The 18,711-nt window shown below is 38.9% G+C and overlaps 1 protein-coding gene across 1 annotated transcript in view; it reads right to left on the bottom strand.

The window, feature by feature from the left end:
- LOC104331198 (cadherin-6) overlaps positions 1 to 18,711 on the bottom strand; it is a 110,646-nt gene that overhangs the window by 24,125 nt on the left and 67,810 nt on the right. Inside the window, exons 3-6 of the mRNA XM_075417144.1 lie at positions 6,345 to 6,639; positions 4,731 to 4,850; positions 2,503 to 2,670; positions 805 to 992 (exon numbers count right to left, since the gene is read on the bottom strand). Of these exons, the coding sequence (XP_075273259.1) occupies positions 805 to 992; positions 2,503 to 2,670; positions 4,731 to 4,850; positions 6,345 to 6,639 (771 nt within the window). The remainder of the gene's footprint in view (positions 1 to 804; positions 993 to 2,502; positions 2,671 to 4,730; positions 4,851 to 6,344; positions 6,640 to 18,711) is intronic.

The raw sequence follows: 18,711 nt of genomic DNA, 5'->3' as shown, positions 1-18,711 counted from the left end.
CATAATCAGCCCCTGGAAGGCATCTCCTAAAAAACAAGTAATGACAGGTGTCATACTGATATCAACAAGCAAGTGCACGTTCAGAAAATCTACACAGTGTCTATCTAGTGATGACTGAATTTGAACTGATGGAGGATGATATCTGTAACCTTATCAAGCTTGCCTGATAACCCACTGTAAACTGTATTTCTCAAACCTTTGCTAACAGCCAATGTACAACCTAGTAGATGATGTCCATTGTGATCCAGCAAGGCGCTGTGATTTTTTTTTCTAAAGCAAAAGCATGCTGATGGATTTATTAACTACATTTTTACAAAATGTGAGTCAAAAGAAATTTGTCTATGTACTTCAATACATTATAGCGATACAGTTCAACACCTTCTGATAGTGCAAAATGGGCAGTGCGGTGCTGTATTTCCATGGTCTTAGCACAGCACTTTCTAGTAAATGAGCAAATCCTGTAAGCATCATAGGAAGAGAATCACAGTTGGATGCTGGTGCTTTCTTGAGTTATTCTGTGGATATGTTCAGACTGTAGAATTTTTTCTCAGTCCTATCGCAATCCCTAGGTCTCTCACAGGTCCTTCAAAGTATGTGCATTGGTTTAGTAAAGAAGGGTATAAGAGGAAGGAACCCAATTGCTTCTATAAAAGAAAATTTACATAGGTAATGTAGAGATCCCTTATAGATAGCATTCAAAATAATAAACAACACATGTTACACTAAAATGGAAAACAAACATGTGCTAGATAAAGTTTTGACTGGTATTTCAGAGGCTGAGATTAAGTGTGTTAAGATGTGTACCTTTTTGACAGTTATAATTCCTTCCTGTGTGTCCTTGTCTGTGGTAATTCCAAACATGTCATATCCATCCCCCTCAGTGATGCTGTATTCAATCTCTGCATTTTCATCCACGTCAGCATCATTAGCTTTTATCCTGCCAACTGGTGAGTCAGGTGGTGTAGACTCAGGAGCTCTGAATTGGTACGTGCCTACAGCAGACAGAGAAGGAAATTTTGTCAGTCAGTCTCACGGCAATTTGGACACCACCTCTCAGCCCACTGTCCACACTGGGCATGCACAGATGAGTTAGTGACTTGTCGTGTCTTCAGGCCTTCCTGGGGAAACAGCCTTCACCTTCTGCCTTACTAACTTATTTTTCTATCTATTTTCTAGTACGAGGGATGGGCATTTTGTTTTCCTACATACATGTATCTTTAGCAACACATGTCCCTTTCTAGACATTCGCAGGATCTCGGTTGGCCATATCAAAATTGTGTTTGAAAAATGTCAAGGCCAAAAGACAAATACTGAAAACTGCCAGAGGGCAATGCAGCTTAGTAACACTAAAACCAAATCCAGCCCAAACGCCTGTTAATAATGTGTTACATTGAATTCTCCTCTGAAAAAACTCTACTTCGGGAATGTTGGCATTATGAGGCTCTGTCTTTGGCTGTTGTATGGAAGGCACTTACGTCCAGAGATGTACAATTAACTCACTGGAGGCAGAGTGCTATATTTTCTCTTAAGTTGCTCTAATTTAAATGGAAACGCTTTGCCCACAGCTAAGAACAGACTTTGAACTTAAATGACAAGTTGCTTCCAATAACTTTCCTAGTGACTTAGCTGCCAAAGCTTGCTGATTTGTCTGATAGTATCTGCAATTATTTTCTCTAACAGCTGCTCTTGACTTTGACACACACTGACACTCTGATACACACATATCACACACAGACCAGTGGTTAGACAAAGCAAAAAAAGCAAAAGAGAGAGAAAGAAGGAAGAAAAGAAAGAAAGAGAGAAGGATGGAGAGAGAGGGAAAGAAAAGTGGACGAAAACCTAATAATTTTGAATCACTTACGGCCATGAGCCGTCATTAATAGAAATACTTTCCAAGAGATCAGGCTCCATTGATTCCCTTAAATATCACTCAGATATCTACCAAATGATCTGAGACATGGGAAGGAAAATAGGCAGAAATATCTGGTGTATTTATGTACGTGTTTATGTTTCTGTATGCAAAGAATACAGGAAAATCCATTGAGGCAAATGCTTCCTGGTTGTAAGTATTCATTTTGATAGAATTGCTCTTGGAATTATTTTACATACTTAAATAAATGTTTCAAAACTTAAATATGTTAGATTAGAACAGATATCTTAAAACACAGTCAATGACAAGGTCTAATAGAAATAATATTGAGTGAAAAATATAGATTATGTCAGTCAAAGCTATTTAACTGGTAGGGAAAATAATGTTTCTGTACATTAATACACCTCTAAGACTATCTACTGCAACTGGAGTAAGAATTCTAAAGATGTTTCCCAGTTACTGCAATTAAGCTTAGCATGATCCTATTGCTTGCTTCTGTGTTGTCTTTTTCTTTTTTAAAGGAAATCTGATACTTGGTAGGTTCATGACAGCAGAAGCAATATTCGATGTGGAAAAAAAAATCAATTTTTGTTCATTTTACTGTAAAGACATAGAATGTAAATATTCCATACTCTGCGGGAAGCGAGGTGGATTGTCGTTAACGTCAGTCAATGTGATGTTCACAGTGGTCGTTCCTGATAATCCGCCCATCTGGCCTCCCATGTCCTTAGCCTGGATGACCACTTGGTATTGCTCCCTGTTTTCACGGTCCATGTTTAGCAAAGCAGTTTTAATAATACCTGAAAACACGAAAATTAAAGAGGTGGAATTCACAAGTAAGGTACTGACTTTGATGGAAATTCTTATTAGGAAAACCTCACAGCCTAAAGAACAAAACAATCTCTGTGTAATAAGTAAACTTTGCCCAGTACAAATATTTACTGTTATGAGATGGCACATTAAATTACAGACTTGTCATATCGTATCTCAGGCTGCTGCCTATGTGACAAAAACAATATTAGTGGTATGCCCAGAAAGAAGTTCTACCTATTTGTGAGCAGTGTTGTTTTACATAACTATTTTCCCCCTTTCAGTTCCTTGCTGAAGTCTCACTGAACTGGAAAAAGGCTCTTTGTTCATTACAAAGTGCTCCATCTTTTCTCTCATGTTCTGTCAATATTTTTATTTTGACAGATGTGGTAAAAAAAAAAACCAACCAAACAGCTAACTTCAGCAAGACATCATTAAAGAGGCAGTACAACATTATTAAATGGGAGAAGAAAAATTAATTAAGAAAACTGTGAGCATCCAAGCATGCCCAAGTATATATATTTTTATTTATACATTGATTGAAATGATTTTGCCAGTCACTTCCTTCTTCAAAGACACAAATATGAGTTATGAGTCCAACTCCTATTGAAATTCAATCATTCAGATTTACCGTGACGCAAAATGTTTCTGTTCTCACTGGGTCTCTTAAGGCTAAGAACTGACTTCTTTGTAGGCAAAAGGGGTGAAATTCAAATACTGAAATCCATAGCAAAATTCACAGCAGCTTCGACAGAGACTTATTTCACTCTAGCAGTTTTGCAATTGATTTCCATGGCAGGAAGATCAAGCCTGTGGTTTACCTTGCTTCCTCTCTGTGCCCCATATAACCCCCTTGCTAAAAGATTATTACTGGTGAACTCCCAGCTACATTATCCTTATTGTAACTCTAGATAGAGGAGCACATAGCTGTGCTGTACTTTCCAAGTCAGAATGAGTGCATCAGTGCAAAAATCCTTACCTGTATTATCTAATACCTTATGCTTGAAGGAAAGCTCCCTTTGATCTTGGCTCTCCCTCTTTTCAGAATTTTGTACATTTTTTCACCTCAGGTTTTTCTTTGAGACTTCTAATCTCTCCCTCCTTTTCCCTGCCTGAGTGTCCAAGATTTATTTCAGAAACAATGCTAAAACCTGATTAATTGTCAGGGATAAGCTATTCCTTTCTTGCAAGGATGCCGAGGAGAACCAATTTCTCTAGCTTTCAGCAGCCTATCACAGTGGATGTTCCCATTTAAGGAGTTTCTTGAGATCCTTTGTTTCTTGTTGGAGAAGTTTGTTATAAATCTTTGGAAGAGACAATCTATGTAGTCAGATAGTCAATGGTAGAGCAGATTCAGCCAGCCAGAATTAATATGTTTTACATGTACAGGTTCCAAAGCTGTCTGTTATTCAGCCCATAAAAAATTCCAGTCACTGTGTATAATTCAAACATCTTCCAAAAACAGAACTCAGAAGTTTGGGATTCTATTTGTGATCTTCTAGTGAAGCACAACAGCCAATTTCACCTCTTCTATCATTATTCTTAATTAAGGTTTCTTTCATAAAATTAGCATTAAAGTGATATGTTGAGATGTACAGAAATTGTAATTACTTTAAACAAGTTTTGAAGAAGCAGAAGGAGGAAAAAAACCCCACCTGAACAAGACCCTCAGTCTTAATTTAGCCATTATGAGGATCTATGAGGATTAAGCATTTTTTTTCCACACCCACCTGTTTCTCATTTTCTTCTAAAAGACAACCAATTTGGTTTAATTTAAGCATCCATGGCAGTCTCTGTACCCACTGCTTGTTAAAAATGACTGAAAACTGGTTCACATCCAGTACTAATTGTATTTATTAGGCTTTGCTGGTAAGATTAAAATAATGTAGGTGTCATGTTTACAGATGTATTGCCCTATTAAGTTTGTCAGATTTTGCACTGAGTAAGATGTAATCTCTTTGAAGTTTTTCTCTAATATGTCCTAGCTTGGCTTAGCATGTCATTTTGAATTACAGACGTTGTCACAGGATGATAGATAAGGTCCCCTGACCTGTCTCAGATTCGACGGAGAAATATGGTTGTCCCTGGAGAATGCTGTAGACAACTTTAGCACTGTTCCCATATGTAGGATCATCGGCATCAGTTGCGGTGACTTGCACAACAAAGGTACCTGCAATGATTAATTAAAGAAAGTAAAAATCCACAGTTTTTTTATCATGATGAAGACAGTTTATGATGTAGAAAAGCACAGTTCAGGTTCAAGTCAAACTTGTGGCCAAAAGTTGGAGATACTCCTGTTTTGTGAAAGTTTCTCTGTTCATAAAAGGCATAGATACAAACCCAAAATGATAGTTGGCTTATTCTCTGTTCATTAAAATACACAGTTGTTGATTGAATATGTAGATCCTTCATCAAATTTCTCATGAAGAAACCAGAAAGGCACCCTTCCTCAGATATTGAAGGCATTCAGAATTTGAATCTAGGTCAAGAATATGCTTTTGCAAATTTACTCATGCTTGTAAGGTGTTTGACATAGGAATGTAAATCTGTGTTTTCATGTGTCTTCTAGAGAAAGAAATGATGTTTAATTCTAGGCAAAATGTTAAAAAACATAAAAAATGAGCTTAGGTTTTGGCATTTAAAACAGATTTCTGAATAAAGTATTCACTTCACATATTAAAATGCGAATATTAGGTTCTCTCTTCACCAAATGAGGTTTCATCCACGTGACAAGTCCCATGAATGAGAGGAGACAGTATGCCCCAAAGTCTTTATTTTCATATTACTTGAGCTTTATTTTAATCTCATTCTTGATTATGATTAATTAATGCTTCTCTCCCTGGATGTGATTTCAGATTAGAAATGTGCTTCTTGCTGTTCAGCCATCCATTGCTCTTTGACAAAGAAATCCAAATGACCTCCCTGAGAATCAGAGACAAAGAATCAAACCCTGCCAACTTCTCTGGAAAAAACCCAGTCTTAAAATCATATTTCAAGAAAGTTATTTTCTTTTCTTTTATTCATTCTTACGGCATGATACAGTTTAAATCAATAGAAAGGACTTCAATGGACTTTGGAGCTCTTTTCTTTTGCGAGAAAAATGCAACAAAGGTCATAGGAAGTTAATGGCATATCTCAGAATCAGTGATGAGTTGACTCAGGTGACCATTTTTACTCCTGAATTGTGCAAAAATGCTTCTGCAGCTGCCCTTTTCCATTTTTTTTTTTTTACTTTCTTGAACTAAACAAGAATTGCTGAACAGATCTAGGGGTGGTATGGAAACACTTAGGTGACGATGGATTGTCATGTTATTACACTGCTACTAAACCATGTTAACAAAGCGTATTAAACTCTTTACAGATGTCATGTAACACAGCTTATCTCAGCTCACTTTCACTGTGAACTAAAGTACATTGTAAAAACTCGTAGTTTTTGTGGTATAACAGAGGGAGTGGCTTGCGCTCAGCTGACACCTCAGATTCCAGCAAACTGTTGTCACTATATTCCTGCAGTTAATTTTTTTTTTTTAACAGCTGAGGTGCTTTTACTCCAGACTCAAACAGTGGATGTCTCTATTCAGTGCCTATAAACTTTGGACCCTTCATTAACTCCACAGAAAGAACTGAGACCAGACACTGAAATCAATTATTAGTTAGCACCTACCAACATCTGACATTTCAGGAATGCTGGCATTGTAAACATCCTTCGTAAACATTGGCTCATTGTCATTGATATCATGGATCTTAATGATGAACTCGGATTCTGGTTCCACTGGTCTTCCAGTCCTTCTGTTTATAGCCTGGGCACGGAGTATGTACACAGGCTTCTCTTCCCTGTCTAGTCTCTTTGTAGCCTGGATGTCGCCAGTGTTTTCATTGATAATGAAGAGGTCTCCTGCTCCATCTCCAGAAAGGATGTACTTCAGTGATCCATCTCCTTTATCCTGGTCTGAATGCAGCTGGTGGTGAAACGGGAATAAAAAAAAGAAAGGACAATAAAAAATTGGGACACAATTCTAGATACTTTAGCTGATATCATGATATATGCTTTACTATTACTAATGCCCAGCCAATAGGCTGTACACATCTTTTGGGAGTTGTGTCTCAATCTTGGAATTGAAATGGTCTGCAATATTATAAGAAATTGCCTGAGGAAAATCATGACCTGCAGGTCACTTTCCCAAGCTAAGCATACATCAATCAGATCTAAATGCTATGGTCTTAGGTGGAATTCTAGGAATATGTAGGACAGTTGGATCCAACAGTGGAAAACCCACAGATTTAGGAATTGCAGTAAGCAAAGAATGAAAAAGCTGCCAGCCAGCCACTTCTTGAGTTTAAATTCTGGGTGCTCGATTCTTACATTCTGGGGACATCATGTAATATACCACATGGTGTAATACATAATACCACAGCAAATACATACATGAATAGCAGATAATTATACGCATTCACAGATGTGGCAAACTAAGAGCAGAGGTAGGCACAGTAGACCATTACAGCACGTGCAATGAAGAGATCAGCTGCCTTATCCAAAGGGACATGGACCAAGCTGAAACATGGTGGGGGCAGGGGAAAGAAAAGAGTGATGGTAATTAGCATACAAAACATGAGCTGCCCAAACCATTATCTTTTTTTCCCAGGAGATTTCCATGTCTCTTGAAATGTTGCTTAGCACACGCATAAGGTATGACCGATTAAATCACACTTTCATGGCTGTTCCTTTGATAATGTCTTGTTTATCCCCCCAGCCTTAAAATCGAAGCTAATCAACTACAGTTTATTTTGTTGTTATGTTAGAGAAAATAAAGATTTTAAAAATGAAACATTAAAATGGCTCATAGAGTCAGGTGATGAAATTCATGGGAAGAAATGAATGCATTATGTAGCAGGTTCCTGGAAATTATTGATTTCATAGAAATGACATGTTTATGAGTCAGGAGAACTGGACTTTCTCAACCAGCTCTTTGCTTCTCTTTTCCTGCGTACAAGTTAGAAAAAAACCCCTGGTTAATTGTGTGGCAAAGTACTTAGCATTTCTGGATGGCATGCTCTGTAGAAGACAAGGATTTGTAGGCTGAAAGAATATAGCAAACCTTTGCATAGACTTTAGCAGTGCCTGGCTATGCTTTTACCATGCTGGAAGGGCAACCTCCGGTATTACCATATGGTCAATGTTTTGGGCTTTCTCCAACTTTCTGCCCAGATCAGTGCTATTCTGGCAGCCCACTGACAACACACTTGGTGGCACAGTGCTCCACCACGTGAGCTTGTGCCTATGGTGCCTACAGAAAACATGATCCATGCCACAAGTCTGCCTTTAAGGGCGAAACTCTTTGTCACCACCCATTCCAAAAGTGTCCAATAATACAAAATTTCAGAAATGCGGCATGGTTAATTCTTAGCAGATGTGCTGAGGCACTCTTCTTAATTTTGTCCTTCAGGGATAAAATGGGCATTCCATGTGATTTTGCACAGAGCCCTTTCTCTTGATAATAAGAATATCAATAAGTAGCTTGTACACAGAATTTTTCATAAGCAGATTTCAAAATCCTCACAAAAGCAGCCAACAACATTTGCTCTGTTTTTTGGATAGCAAAGTATAGAAACTTCAAGTTTTACAGAAGGCTAGTCTTGGCACCTGGAATAGAGTTCAGGTCTCCTGAGTCCCATTCAGTTGGTCAATACATTCGGACATAGGGCATAGAGGAATTAGATGATTTGCTAGATATAGCCTCAGTCTCTGACAAATATCAGTTAGACCTGCTTGTTAAGAAGTCAGAGTAGAAGTCTACTATGGGAAATTATTTCAATATGTTGTTTGGGTATAATTTTCCTCAAAGGCAACCTGCAACAGAAAAGGCATGAAAAGAATTTTGCCTTTAAAATTGTGTATTTTCTCTGCTTGTTTCACATCAAAAATTCAACTTTTGTTTGCCTTGAAAGCCTCTTTATCTGATTCATATTGGGACAAAAACAGCCCTCAGGAACAGACTATCATTAATTCATATGTATCATGGAATAGAGCTGTTGTGAGACTTGTTACAGGCTGAACTCCCAAACTCATTTTTATTGTCATTTTAATTAAACCTGGTTTCAATGAACAAGGTAGCAAAAAAGGTCAAGCTAGAAAAGGTGTTGAAACCACTGGGAATTGTCTTCCACAATATTCTTTACCTAGCTCAGACCACCTAAGGAGCTAAAAATGGAAACTTGTGTGATTTTTTTCAAGTCAACTGTTTATGAAATCTCCACTCTTCCTCCAGAATTAATCCACCTGTGCAAGATCGACTGTGACTTTGGATATCAAGACAAAGGGTATTTCAGTGTAATGATTCATCCATATTGAAAATGAGGTGATCTTCATCAAAGGTTCAATCTCTAGACCTTCAGCAAAAGCACTGTCTTTTGTAAATACATGTCCGCTCTGACAAGATCCTTTCCAACTTTCATACCTTCAGTTTTACAGCTGTCCTAAGACATGACAGAACAAACTAAGTGCTCACTTGGCCAGGCATTAAGTGGATTACTTATTGTAAGAGCAAGACCTGGGGGAGGTCATGTCGCAGTGTCTATTACATAAAGCTAAGGCTGGCTGAATTCCTGCTCTTCAAACCAACAGAGACCTCACAGTGTGTCACAATGTGTGGCCTCAAGACCCTAGTTCACAATGAGTCTCAAATGGTATGTTTGATTTCAGTGAACTAGGATAGTTCTCTAACAGCTCATCATCAGGGCTTTTGTGGGCTAGGCCTATATCACAACACCAGCATCAGCTGCTTAGTAGCTGGGCCAGAATAGTTTGAATTTTGTTCCCTTCTTTTCAGAAAAAGAATTTGGGTTTATGTATTAGAAAAAACAAGCAGATCTCTAGAAAAGCTTCTCATAGACGATAAATTTGTAATATTCACTTGTGAGGAAAATATCTGAAAAACCAATTTATTATTTTAGATTACATTACCTGTCCTTGACCATTTGCTTGGTAGAAAAGTTTTATCTAGGCAAAGATAATGATCTGTTTTAGTTTTTCTTAAGTGTCAGCTAATCTTGGAAACAATATTTTGTCTGTGTAACCTATATGAAGGGACAAATTGCTACTGTAACCAGCTTAAAAAAAAGTTGGAGTAAAATTAAAGGACAAATAAAAGGTGCAAGCTGAGGCCAAAAGAAGGGCCTGGAGGTGAGATGCACTTAAAAATACAGTTGACGGTTTTGTATCTAAAACTTAATACCATTGTTAGGTTATGAGGGTGAAATGAATAGCAATATGCACCCCCTATCCAGACACCTCCTGGCAAAGGAAGTTTGCTGTGGTGTTGTATGTGTATGTGCTGGTTTTGGCTGGGATAGAGTTAATTTTCTTCATAGTGGCTAATACGAAACCAACTTTTGGATTTGTGCTGAAAACAGTGTTAATAATGCATATGAAGCTGGGGGAAGAAGAAAGAAGGAAGGGGATGTTCAGAGTTACGGTATTTGTCTTCCCAAGTAACTGCTATGCATGATGGAGCCCTGCTTTCCTGGAGATGGCTGACCACATGCCTACCCAGGGGAAGTACTGAATGAATTCTTTATTTTGCTGTACTTGTGTGAGCGTGGCTTTTGCTTTACCTGTTAAACTATCTTTCTCTCAGCCCATGAGTTTTCTCACTTTTATCCTTCCGTTTCTCTCCCCCATCCCACTGGGTAGGCAAGTGAGCAAGCGGCTGTGTGGTGCTTAGTTGCCGGCTGGGGTTAAACCACCACAGTGCACAAATTATACTGCAGATGCATTTAGCAGGACCAATCCTAGACAATACAAGATACTATAGCTTCACTCTGTGTGCTAACCCATGCTGCAAAAGAGCATCCATTATCCTCTGCATAAAGTTGGTCTTGGGACAGGTAAATGGGCCATGGCAGATAGTCATGAGATAGAATAAAACATCTTGGGACATAGTGCTCATGTCAGTTGGGCTGTATCATATCATCATTTCTCAACATAAAGCTACTTCAGCCACAGGTTTTCACGGCTCCGCTTAAAGGTAGGGTGTTTTCATTACCTTAGGAACTCAGTGTTACTCAATGTCATTCATTTCAATTGGTGACTGAACTGAGTAATACCCCAAAGGTAAGCAAAGTTGTGAAGAAGTCAGTCTATGTAATAAAAAGTAAATGCATTGGCAATCGCACTGTATTAATATTATAGTAAATTGATTCATTCAGAATCTAATCTGGACACTTTTGTGAAATTGTCCATCAATCACTGGCTAAGGCTGAGGATGAACGACAAATTAAAGATTTTACTATGCCCTAGGCATACTTTTACTCATTTTACTTTAACACCACTGTTAAGTGAACCATCTGGTTGGTTTTTAATGACTTACAGTCAAATAAAAACTATCCGGCCTTTGTCTCTCTTCTCCCCTCCCCAAATGTCCTGGCCTGAAAACAGGGAAGGCCTCGTGTCCCCAGGAAGAGGCGTTTAAAATGCATGCAGGACTGCAGCATTAGCTACCTGTATTTGACATTCTGCTTGTTTTCACATTCTTAATTACTTTAAAAGGAGAGGTTGGAGGTTTTTTTCAAAGCAACCACAATCTGGAGTAGCCTCCTTCTCTCCTGCTGGTAGAGCCCTCCAAAAGCACCAAGGGCAGTGGCAATGGGAGGTCTTCAGCTCGACAAAAAGGAAAAGGCAAGGGAAACCTGTGTGCAAAGTATTTGCACCACAAGCTGCTTTTTTTTTTTTTTCTAGAGTGAATATATTTACAGCATTTATGTTCATCTCCAATAGACAGTATTTCCTCACTTTAGAAGAACATTCCAGAAAAATTTGACCAGGGTTTTTAAAAACTGAGTTGGACCTATGCTATACACACAGGAATTCCTTCAGCAAAGCATGTGGGAAGAATTTAAGGGCATCTTTCATACGCTTTTGCAATAAGACTATAAACTAGTACAGCATGAAAACAGCAGATCCCATTGGCACTAATTTGTACAATTCCTTATTGTGCGTCGCTGATGTTATAAAATCATGAGCTACACTCCAAAATGCTGGCAGCACTTTCACAAAAGAAGCAGTGTTAGTGTGAGGTGAGGGATTAGTTGGTGTTAGTTAGAGGTGAGGGATGGCGTCTCCTCGGGTGGGTGATGGCAGGGCCCGTCCCACCACCCCAGCCAGGAGCAGGGCAGCCGGGGGCACCGGGGCAGCCCCAACCCCGGGCATGGGGCACCTCCCTGGGGATGAGGACAGCCCGAGGCCAGGCCTGGATGTGGGTCATCTGGTGGGCCCATGGCTGGGCAGGGCAGGGCTGTGGGGAACTGAAGCCCAGCCGTGCTGCTGCGGTGCCGCTGGGGCAGAGGCTGAGGGCTGTGGGGGGCTGACATGGGGTCCTGGGCCATGGGGAGGTGGAGGGAGCGCTGGGGGCTGAGCAGGGACAGTCAGGGCTGGCGGTGCCTCGGGGCCCTTTTCTAACCATGCCAAACTCACCTTGACACTAAACTGTAGGAAACAGCAGTACCAAAACTGTATCATGAAAGTGAGATCCCATATATTTTACCAGGTTAAGGCTAAGCTCTAACATTTTTGTGTGTTTAAACCGAATACATTAGAGAGAAGTGGCTTTCTTGCATGCATATTTGTAACAAGGTTGTACCAAAAATGTACTTTCATAGCCGCGGTAATTAAATTCCAAAAAATTGGAATTGCAGGCCGTGGATATTCTCCAGAATGAAGTAAAATCCCTCCTTTACCTCAATCTACAATACTGGTTTAAACAGCATAGTTAATTCATTTATGAAGTGGTTTTAGGTTATGCAAGACAGCTGTAAATTGCAGTTTAGCTCCCACTAATGTCCTATTGCTGGTTACGATAGCAGGCAATTCGGTGGGTAAGATGGCTTTCCATCCACCCCGCAGACCAAGTTCTGTTTCCTGTTGTGAATATAAAACCCTGCACGTTGAATTTCAGAGCGATTACTGAACCTCTGCAAAAATCAAAGTCAATAGACGATGGGATGTACACACCGAACCATCAACCTGCAATTATCCAGAAATAAGCTGCCTGTTGCATCTTATTATTTGTTTTTATTTATAAGAGGAACTTGCTATTCTGGGGTTGCTGTGGTCACATTTTTGTCTCCTAACACAGAAATGAAACAGAGACTAATTATTAAAATAGTAAGCAGGCAGTTGGTAGACAGCTAACAAAGAGAATCACAGGTTTGTGCTTGGCAGTATTCATAGCACATAATTTCACTCCAAATTGAATATATCCAAACAGCAGAGTCCTGTCTAGTAATGAACAAATTCAACCACATGTATTGCTTGAGGTTACACAGTGCAGTGCTACAGCATTCAGAAAAACTAAAGCACTCAGAATCAAATGCTAATACTATAATATTTCACATGGTTTCTACTAATAACCTTGCACTCTTCTGTGTCTCTTCTGCTGCTCTGTATCTCTATAGCATCAACCAACCTCCTCAATTAATATCATACTAACACCGTTAATATCATCAAATAATCAGCACCAAAGCTTTTGCTCCACTTGGTGACTCTGTGTTAAAAGGAAAATGACATTGTTTTTACACAGTAGGTAATAAGTATCCATATATCTTTTGCTGAAGTTTAAATATAGACTTCTTCCTAATGCACAAAAAATACCCCCAAAACACTATAAATGTGTTCCATATACCTACATATACGCATACTGTATCATGTATCATCAGGGAAAATACCTACACAAATAATTCATTTCAAGCTATAAAAGCTCCTTTCTTCTAAAAAGATATTCCGCAAGATCCACAGCGAGATCCAGCACCACCAGAAATGACAAATTTCCTATGGACGTGTGTGCCATGTTCTTATGGCTTCAATTATGCTAAGCTCTGCTTCCTTTCATGGTCCATATAACCTCTCTATCTGACTCACCCCTGAGGCAAAGAATCCTGCTCCCTCTTCTGCCACTTAGCCTACTGTGTGGTTTTTATACTTCCTGCTCCAGCCTTTGTCCTGAAAACCTCTTGACTGCAAAATGCTGCTACTTCTTCTGTTCCCTAAATACAGGCTGGAGAAGACACAGCGTGGGCTGCGGTTGGCGGCACCTTATATATGTATTTATGGAACAGCCAGCTGCCTAAACAGGCAAGGCACAGTGTAGGTTTATTTGCCTTATGCGGCTACTGTTCTTCCAAACTGTATATGAAATTAATGGGTTTGAAGCCTTTATTCCTCTATAAAATTTACTTGAAAGCAGTTAATGGCTTTAAAAATTATTTAGAGGTGACCAATGGAGAGAGATAGAGGCTAGAGCATTGAAGCTAGTTATCTGCTCAGGTCAGATATCTGGGAGGTTATGTCAAGACTTAGGTATCTACCCTTAAGGACCACTATTTCAAAAATGTAGCTTAAATTTCTGTAAAAATGGGAGGATAGATGCTAAAAAAGAATTTGGAAGACAAAGAGAGAAAGATGCTACAGTGCTTCCAGATGTTCTTGGTATTTAGAGAAGCTAGAAGAGGTGATACCTTTCCATTCTTACATAAAGTATTTTGAAGATTATATGAAGATTTAAACTCTACATCCTCAAAAGAGCTGGAGAGCCGGAGTTTGAAGTAAGATTCAAGCACTGTCATTTTAAAAGAAAATAAAACAGCAAAATAATATTTGATGGTTAATAAAGAAAAGCAAACAGACCCAGCCTTACCAGATCACAGCACCATGATTCCAGATGTACAGCTGCCAGAAACAGCACTTCCACACAGGGGCTGTTGGACTGCTACAACAGGCACCTAAACCAGATTCTCACTTTTTTTTCATCTCTTCACTAACCCAGGATCTGATGTCCTAAGCAATCAGCACTCTTCATTGTTCATCACTTTCTTGAACTTACAGATGTCATGATTTAAAGAATGCTTAAATTAATTAACTATAGAAAGTGATTAGTTTACTACAGTAAGTATAGTTACTATACTATACGTAATACAGTAAGCCTGAATATGGCTCAATGTGACTGATTCCGGAATGTTTCAGTTTCTTAATGCAGTTTTAACCTCCTTGCTTCCCACTATGCCTAGTGAAGAAAAAGTTGCAACAGGTACACAGTTCCTATTTGAAGAAATCACTGCTCCAGTGATTAGAAAGAATCTTGCTTTCCAAACTAGATGTGCTGTTCTTGTGCCAGCATTGTTCCGTTTTAAGAGCCTCCTCCCACGTACGTACATTCTTCCTCATCCAACATTTATAGCTAATAATCCCATATGCTCTCATTATTTTTCTTTGCTACGCTACCAGACTACATACAGTCTTTGCTTGCAAAATGGGCACTTCTGAGTCCTCAGCTGGAATCCTGTGTACAAGCCCAGTCTCTCATTTTCAAGTCAAGTGGAGTCCAAAAAGAGATGGTGAAGAAAAGGCCAGATATGAAGGGCTGATGATCTTTGGCCTTTTTTCTGTAATTGCTGCATTTTAATGGGCCTTCCTTCTGTACGAATGGACACAGGTCTTTGAACAATGATGTTGGTATTTTCCTATCTCTATTACAAATGAGTACAAAACATCTGTCATTTTAATTGCTGTATCCAACTAGCTTCTTCCTGTCATCCCACGACTGACTAAAACATTCAAGTTTTTCTCCTTCCTCTGCTGTTTCTAATTTACGACCATTCATTGTGTATTACATTTTTTTTAATAACTCCTATTTCAAGAACATTGCTTTTTATCCTGTTTTTTTGTCCTTCCATTTTGAAAAGCATCTTTTTCTTCCTGGATGATATTCCGGTCAGCAGTAAAGGGTAAGATTCAGTACTGAAATCAGACATGCAAACATTAAATCTGTAGTAAATGAATGAAATAGAGTACTGAAGAATTACTGAGGCAATATGAGATTTCTGCATTTTGGGGTGTTGGTATCTTTGGAGTTATTGTACAATGGAGTATGTCCTGATTGCTTTGTGCTTACATTTTTGGGTTTTGTTTATAAGAGGTTTTATAGCAGAACCAGAAATACTTTGAATCCTGGCTCATTCAGCTGTGGAATCCTATTGATATAATAATACATAGCAGACTATATTTTCATATAAAGTTCATCTCGGCAAGCTACGTTTTTCAGCAAACCATATCAGCCTTAATTGCATAGAATCAGGTGTATTAGAAGCAAAACTTAGTTAAAAAAAATTGCAAAGGGATCCAATACTTGGACTATTAAAATGTAAATGAAATGTTTTATTAAGATAACCACCTCAGAGTATACCAGAGAAAGGGTAAAATAATAATGTCCCCTAAGGGCCTTCTTTAACCTAAGTACTTGCTCTTAGCTCTAACCCTGAGGTTTTTACTGAAAAAACTTCCACGAGATTAAAAAAAATGAAACAAATGCTAAAATTGCACCCACTGCGAATGGGGAGAAAAGCTAGATGTCAGTCTGAAGTGTTCAGTAACAGCAGTATCATCTGCAAAATAATATTGTCCTGACATCAAGAAGTATAGGAGGAATAAAAAAACACCTAGGAAAAAATCCCACCGGGGTGATGCTATCTTTCTGTTTCTTGAGAGTATCAAACTATTCCCTGCGAATGAATGACACTGAGAGAAGCTAAAAAACAGTTTTGTGTTGCTGAACAACTTCAGGAAATGGATGGACCAAAAAGCACTACGAACATTTCACGGTTCAGAAGCAACCAGGTACTCAAAAGGCAAATTGAGAATAAAATATGGTGATATCTGATTTCAAAACAAACAAACTAAACATAGAAAAGGCACTATAATAAAAGTAAAGAGTGCTGGAGTGGAAGAAAAAAAAAAGGAGTAAGAAATAAAGAGCCCTGGAATAAGAATTCATCGTTTGACCAGGGACAAGAGGCAAAGTACTGTTACTTTGGACCCTTCAAGCAGGCTGGAAGGCTCCTTTCATGCTCTTTTTGTGAGGGCTAGATGTGAGGCTGCATGGCCTGAGATAGACAGGGACAGCGGTTTGGCTGATGTTGTGATCCTTGGTTTATAGAATAAGCTGCCCAAAGAGTAGTCAGGATCCTATTGTTCTATTTTAAATGTATGAAGCTAAGAATAAACGTCCATACTCTGGTGACTCACACCTTTATTACACACCCTTCAAAATCACAAATGGGTTTTCTAACCCGAAGTGCAAACGTGCAGCCACAGCTGATCAGCTTTGCAAGAAATCAATTGGAAAGTGTCAATCCTTTCAACATTGCCTAGGGCCTATGAACTCTCTTCCCTCTTGGGTTCCCCAACTACTGCTGCTCTTTGTTGTGATTAAACAGAGACAATGGCACAAAAACTTTTGTCCTGCACTACAGTACCTCTTTCTAACGAGAAAGGTCCCTTATTCTGTTGGCCCTTCTCTCTAGGGGTGACTTGTTATCAGATCTTAATGAATATTTAGCAAAGTTGCAAACTAGGTAAAGGTGTCTCCACGTTCTCTAGGTAAAGGTGTCTCCATGTGCTCTGGAGCCAAGTGCTGCTCAGCTCTTCTGTGGTAGTGCAGTTTTATTTGTTCCTCTTCCTATTATCTCTAAGCACAATTATAGAAGGAATTTACTGAGTTTGCCTTTACAAAGACAAATAGGTCTTTAGTTTATAAGGCACAAGAGAGTACGGTGTCAAGTCTGATCTCTATACTTATGGGCCCTTGAATTTCATGTTCTTTATCAAACTTCTTGCTTTTCTTTGAACTACAGTATAACGGTAAGAAAGATAGCCAATCTTCCTTTTAGACTCTAAGGAACTCAAAACAATTCTGCCTCTGAGTAATAACTCACCTTTCACTTAAAAAAATAAATCAAAAATCCTTAGTTGTAAACTGAATTTTCTCAGTTTTAGTTACTGCAGTTGGGTTTCATTATGCCTTTGTCTGAAAGATTGAAGAGCCCTCTCCAGCTAAACAGTAGAGTTGGTAACAAAAGAGCTTTGTACAGAGTTCTGCAATTACCTTCACAAAAGCCCAGAAATCTGGTTGTGCTCTTACGGAAGGCCAAGACAGTTTGAAAAAAAAAAAATATTTTATGCTTTTTGGTCCATCTATTTCAGCATCTGGCGTTTCTTTGTCATACTGACCATCATCCCTTTTTGCCAGTGTTTTTAAACTGTGTTGTAGCAACATTACCTGAAAAACATGAGGAATGGATTTAGATGAGGCATCAGTATTCGCTTACCACAAAGCATAAAGGACTTAGCCCCCCCCAGACTTGTCATACCCTAGCTCAGGTACTAAGAAAACTCTCTTACAAGAATATCTGAGCAGAAGATTAGGAGAGATTAAAAGTAATTTTCTTACTTAGTTTATACACTTCAGTGATCAGGAATGAAAATTCAAGCCTTTGAATCCTTGAAAGCCATAAAGAGCTGTACAAGTCATTTTGTTTTAGGAGACAGACTTTCTCATCACTACAAATTTACCACCATAACTGAGTAGTCAGTCATTGGATTCAAGTGTGAGTGTTAGAGACTAAATGGGAAAATTAGTTTGAGGCATCACGGATTATTTTCTTGGTATAAAAAAAATACAAACAAGTAGTAGTGAAGCACATTTAAGTCTGTCTCTGACAGAACACAAGATATGCAAGGGAAAGATAGGCTCGTAGCTGCATTTACAGGACTGGCAGGTTTTAATATTGTCTCTGTCACAGTCTTCCTGTCTGATCTTAGACAGATCACTAGTTGATGCTTCTACATTCTCCCTGCAGTAAAATGTGGATTGTTAACAATGTCCATTTCTGTATGTAATGATTATAACTATATTTGAGAGCCTTGGGGGTAATTTGTTCTGTGTTAGTTTGTGGAAAGACTGCAGATTGTTTAACTGGTGTAGAGACTAGCAATACTGTAGCTTTTCCACAGCCCGCTGCATCTAAAAGGTGGGGGGCTGTCCTATTCCTAAACCAGCCTATTCCTAATTTAGAAAATCTCATTATTCCGAGGTGTTCTTATCCACCAGCTGAAGGTTACTGTCATCACAGGTGAGCTAAGGGATGGGGTAGGCGGGAGAGTTTCTGCACTCTGGGCCTGGCTCTATTAGCTCAAATAACATTAG

The sequence above is a fragment of the Opisthocomus hoazin genome, chromosome 3 (genome assembly GCF_030867145.1).
Source record: "Opisthocomus hoazin isolate bOpiHoa1 chromosome 3, bOpiHoa1.hap1, whole genome shotgun sequence".
Classification (NCBI taxonomy): domain Eukaryota; kingdom Metazoa; phylum Chordata; class Aves; order Opisthocomiformes; family Opisthocomidae; genus Opisthocomus; species Opisthocomus hoazin.
Note: the sequence above shows the minus strand (reverse complement) of the source record. Positions and strands in the feature narration are given on the sequence as shown.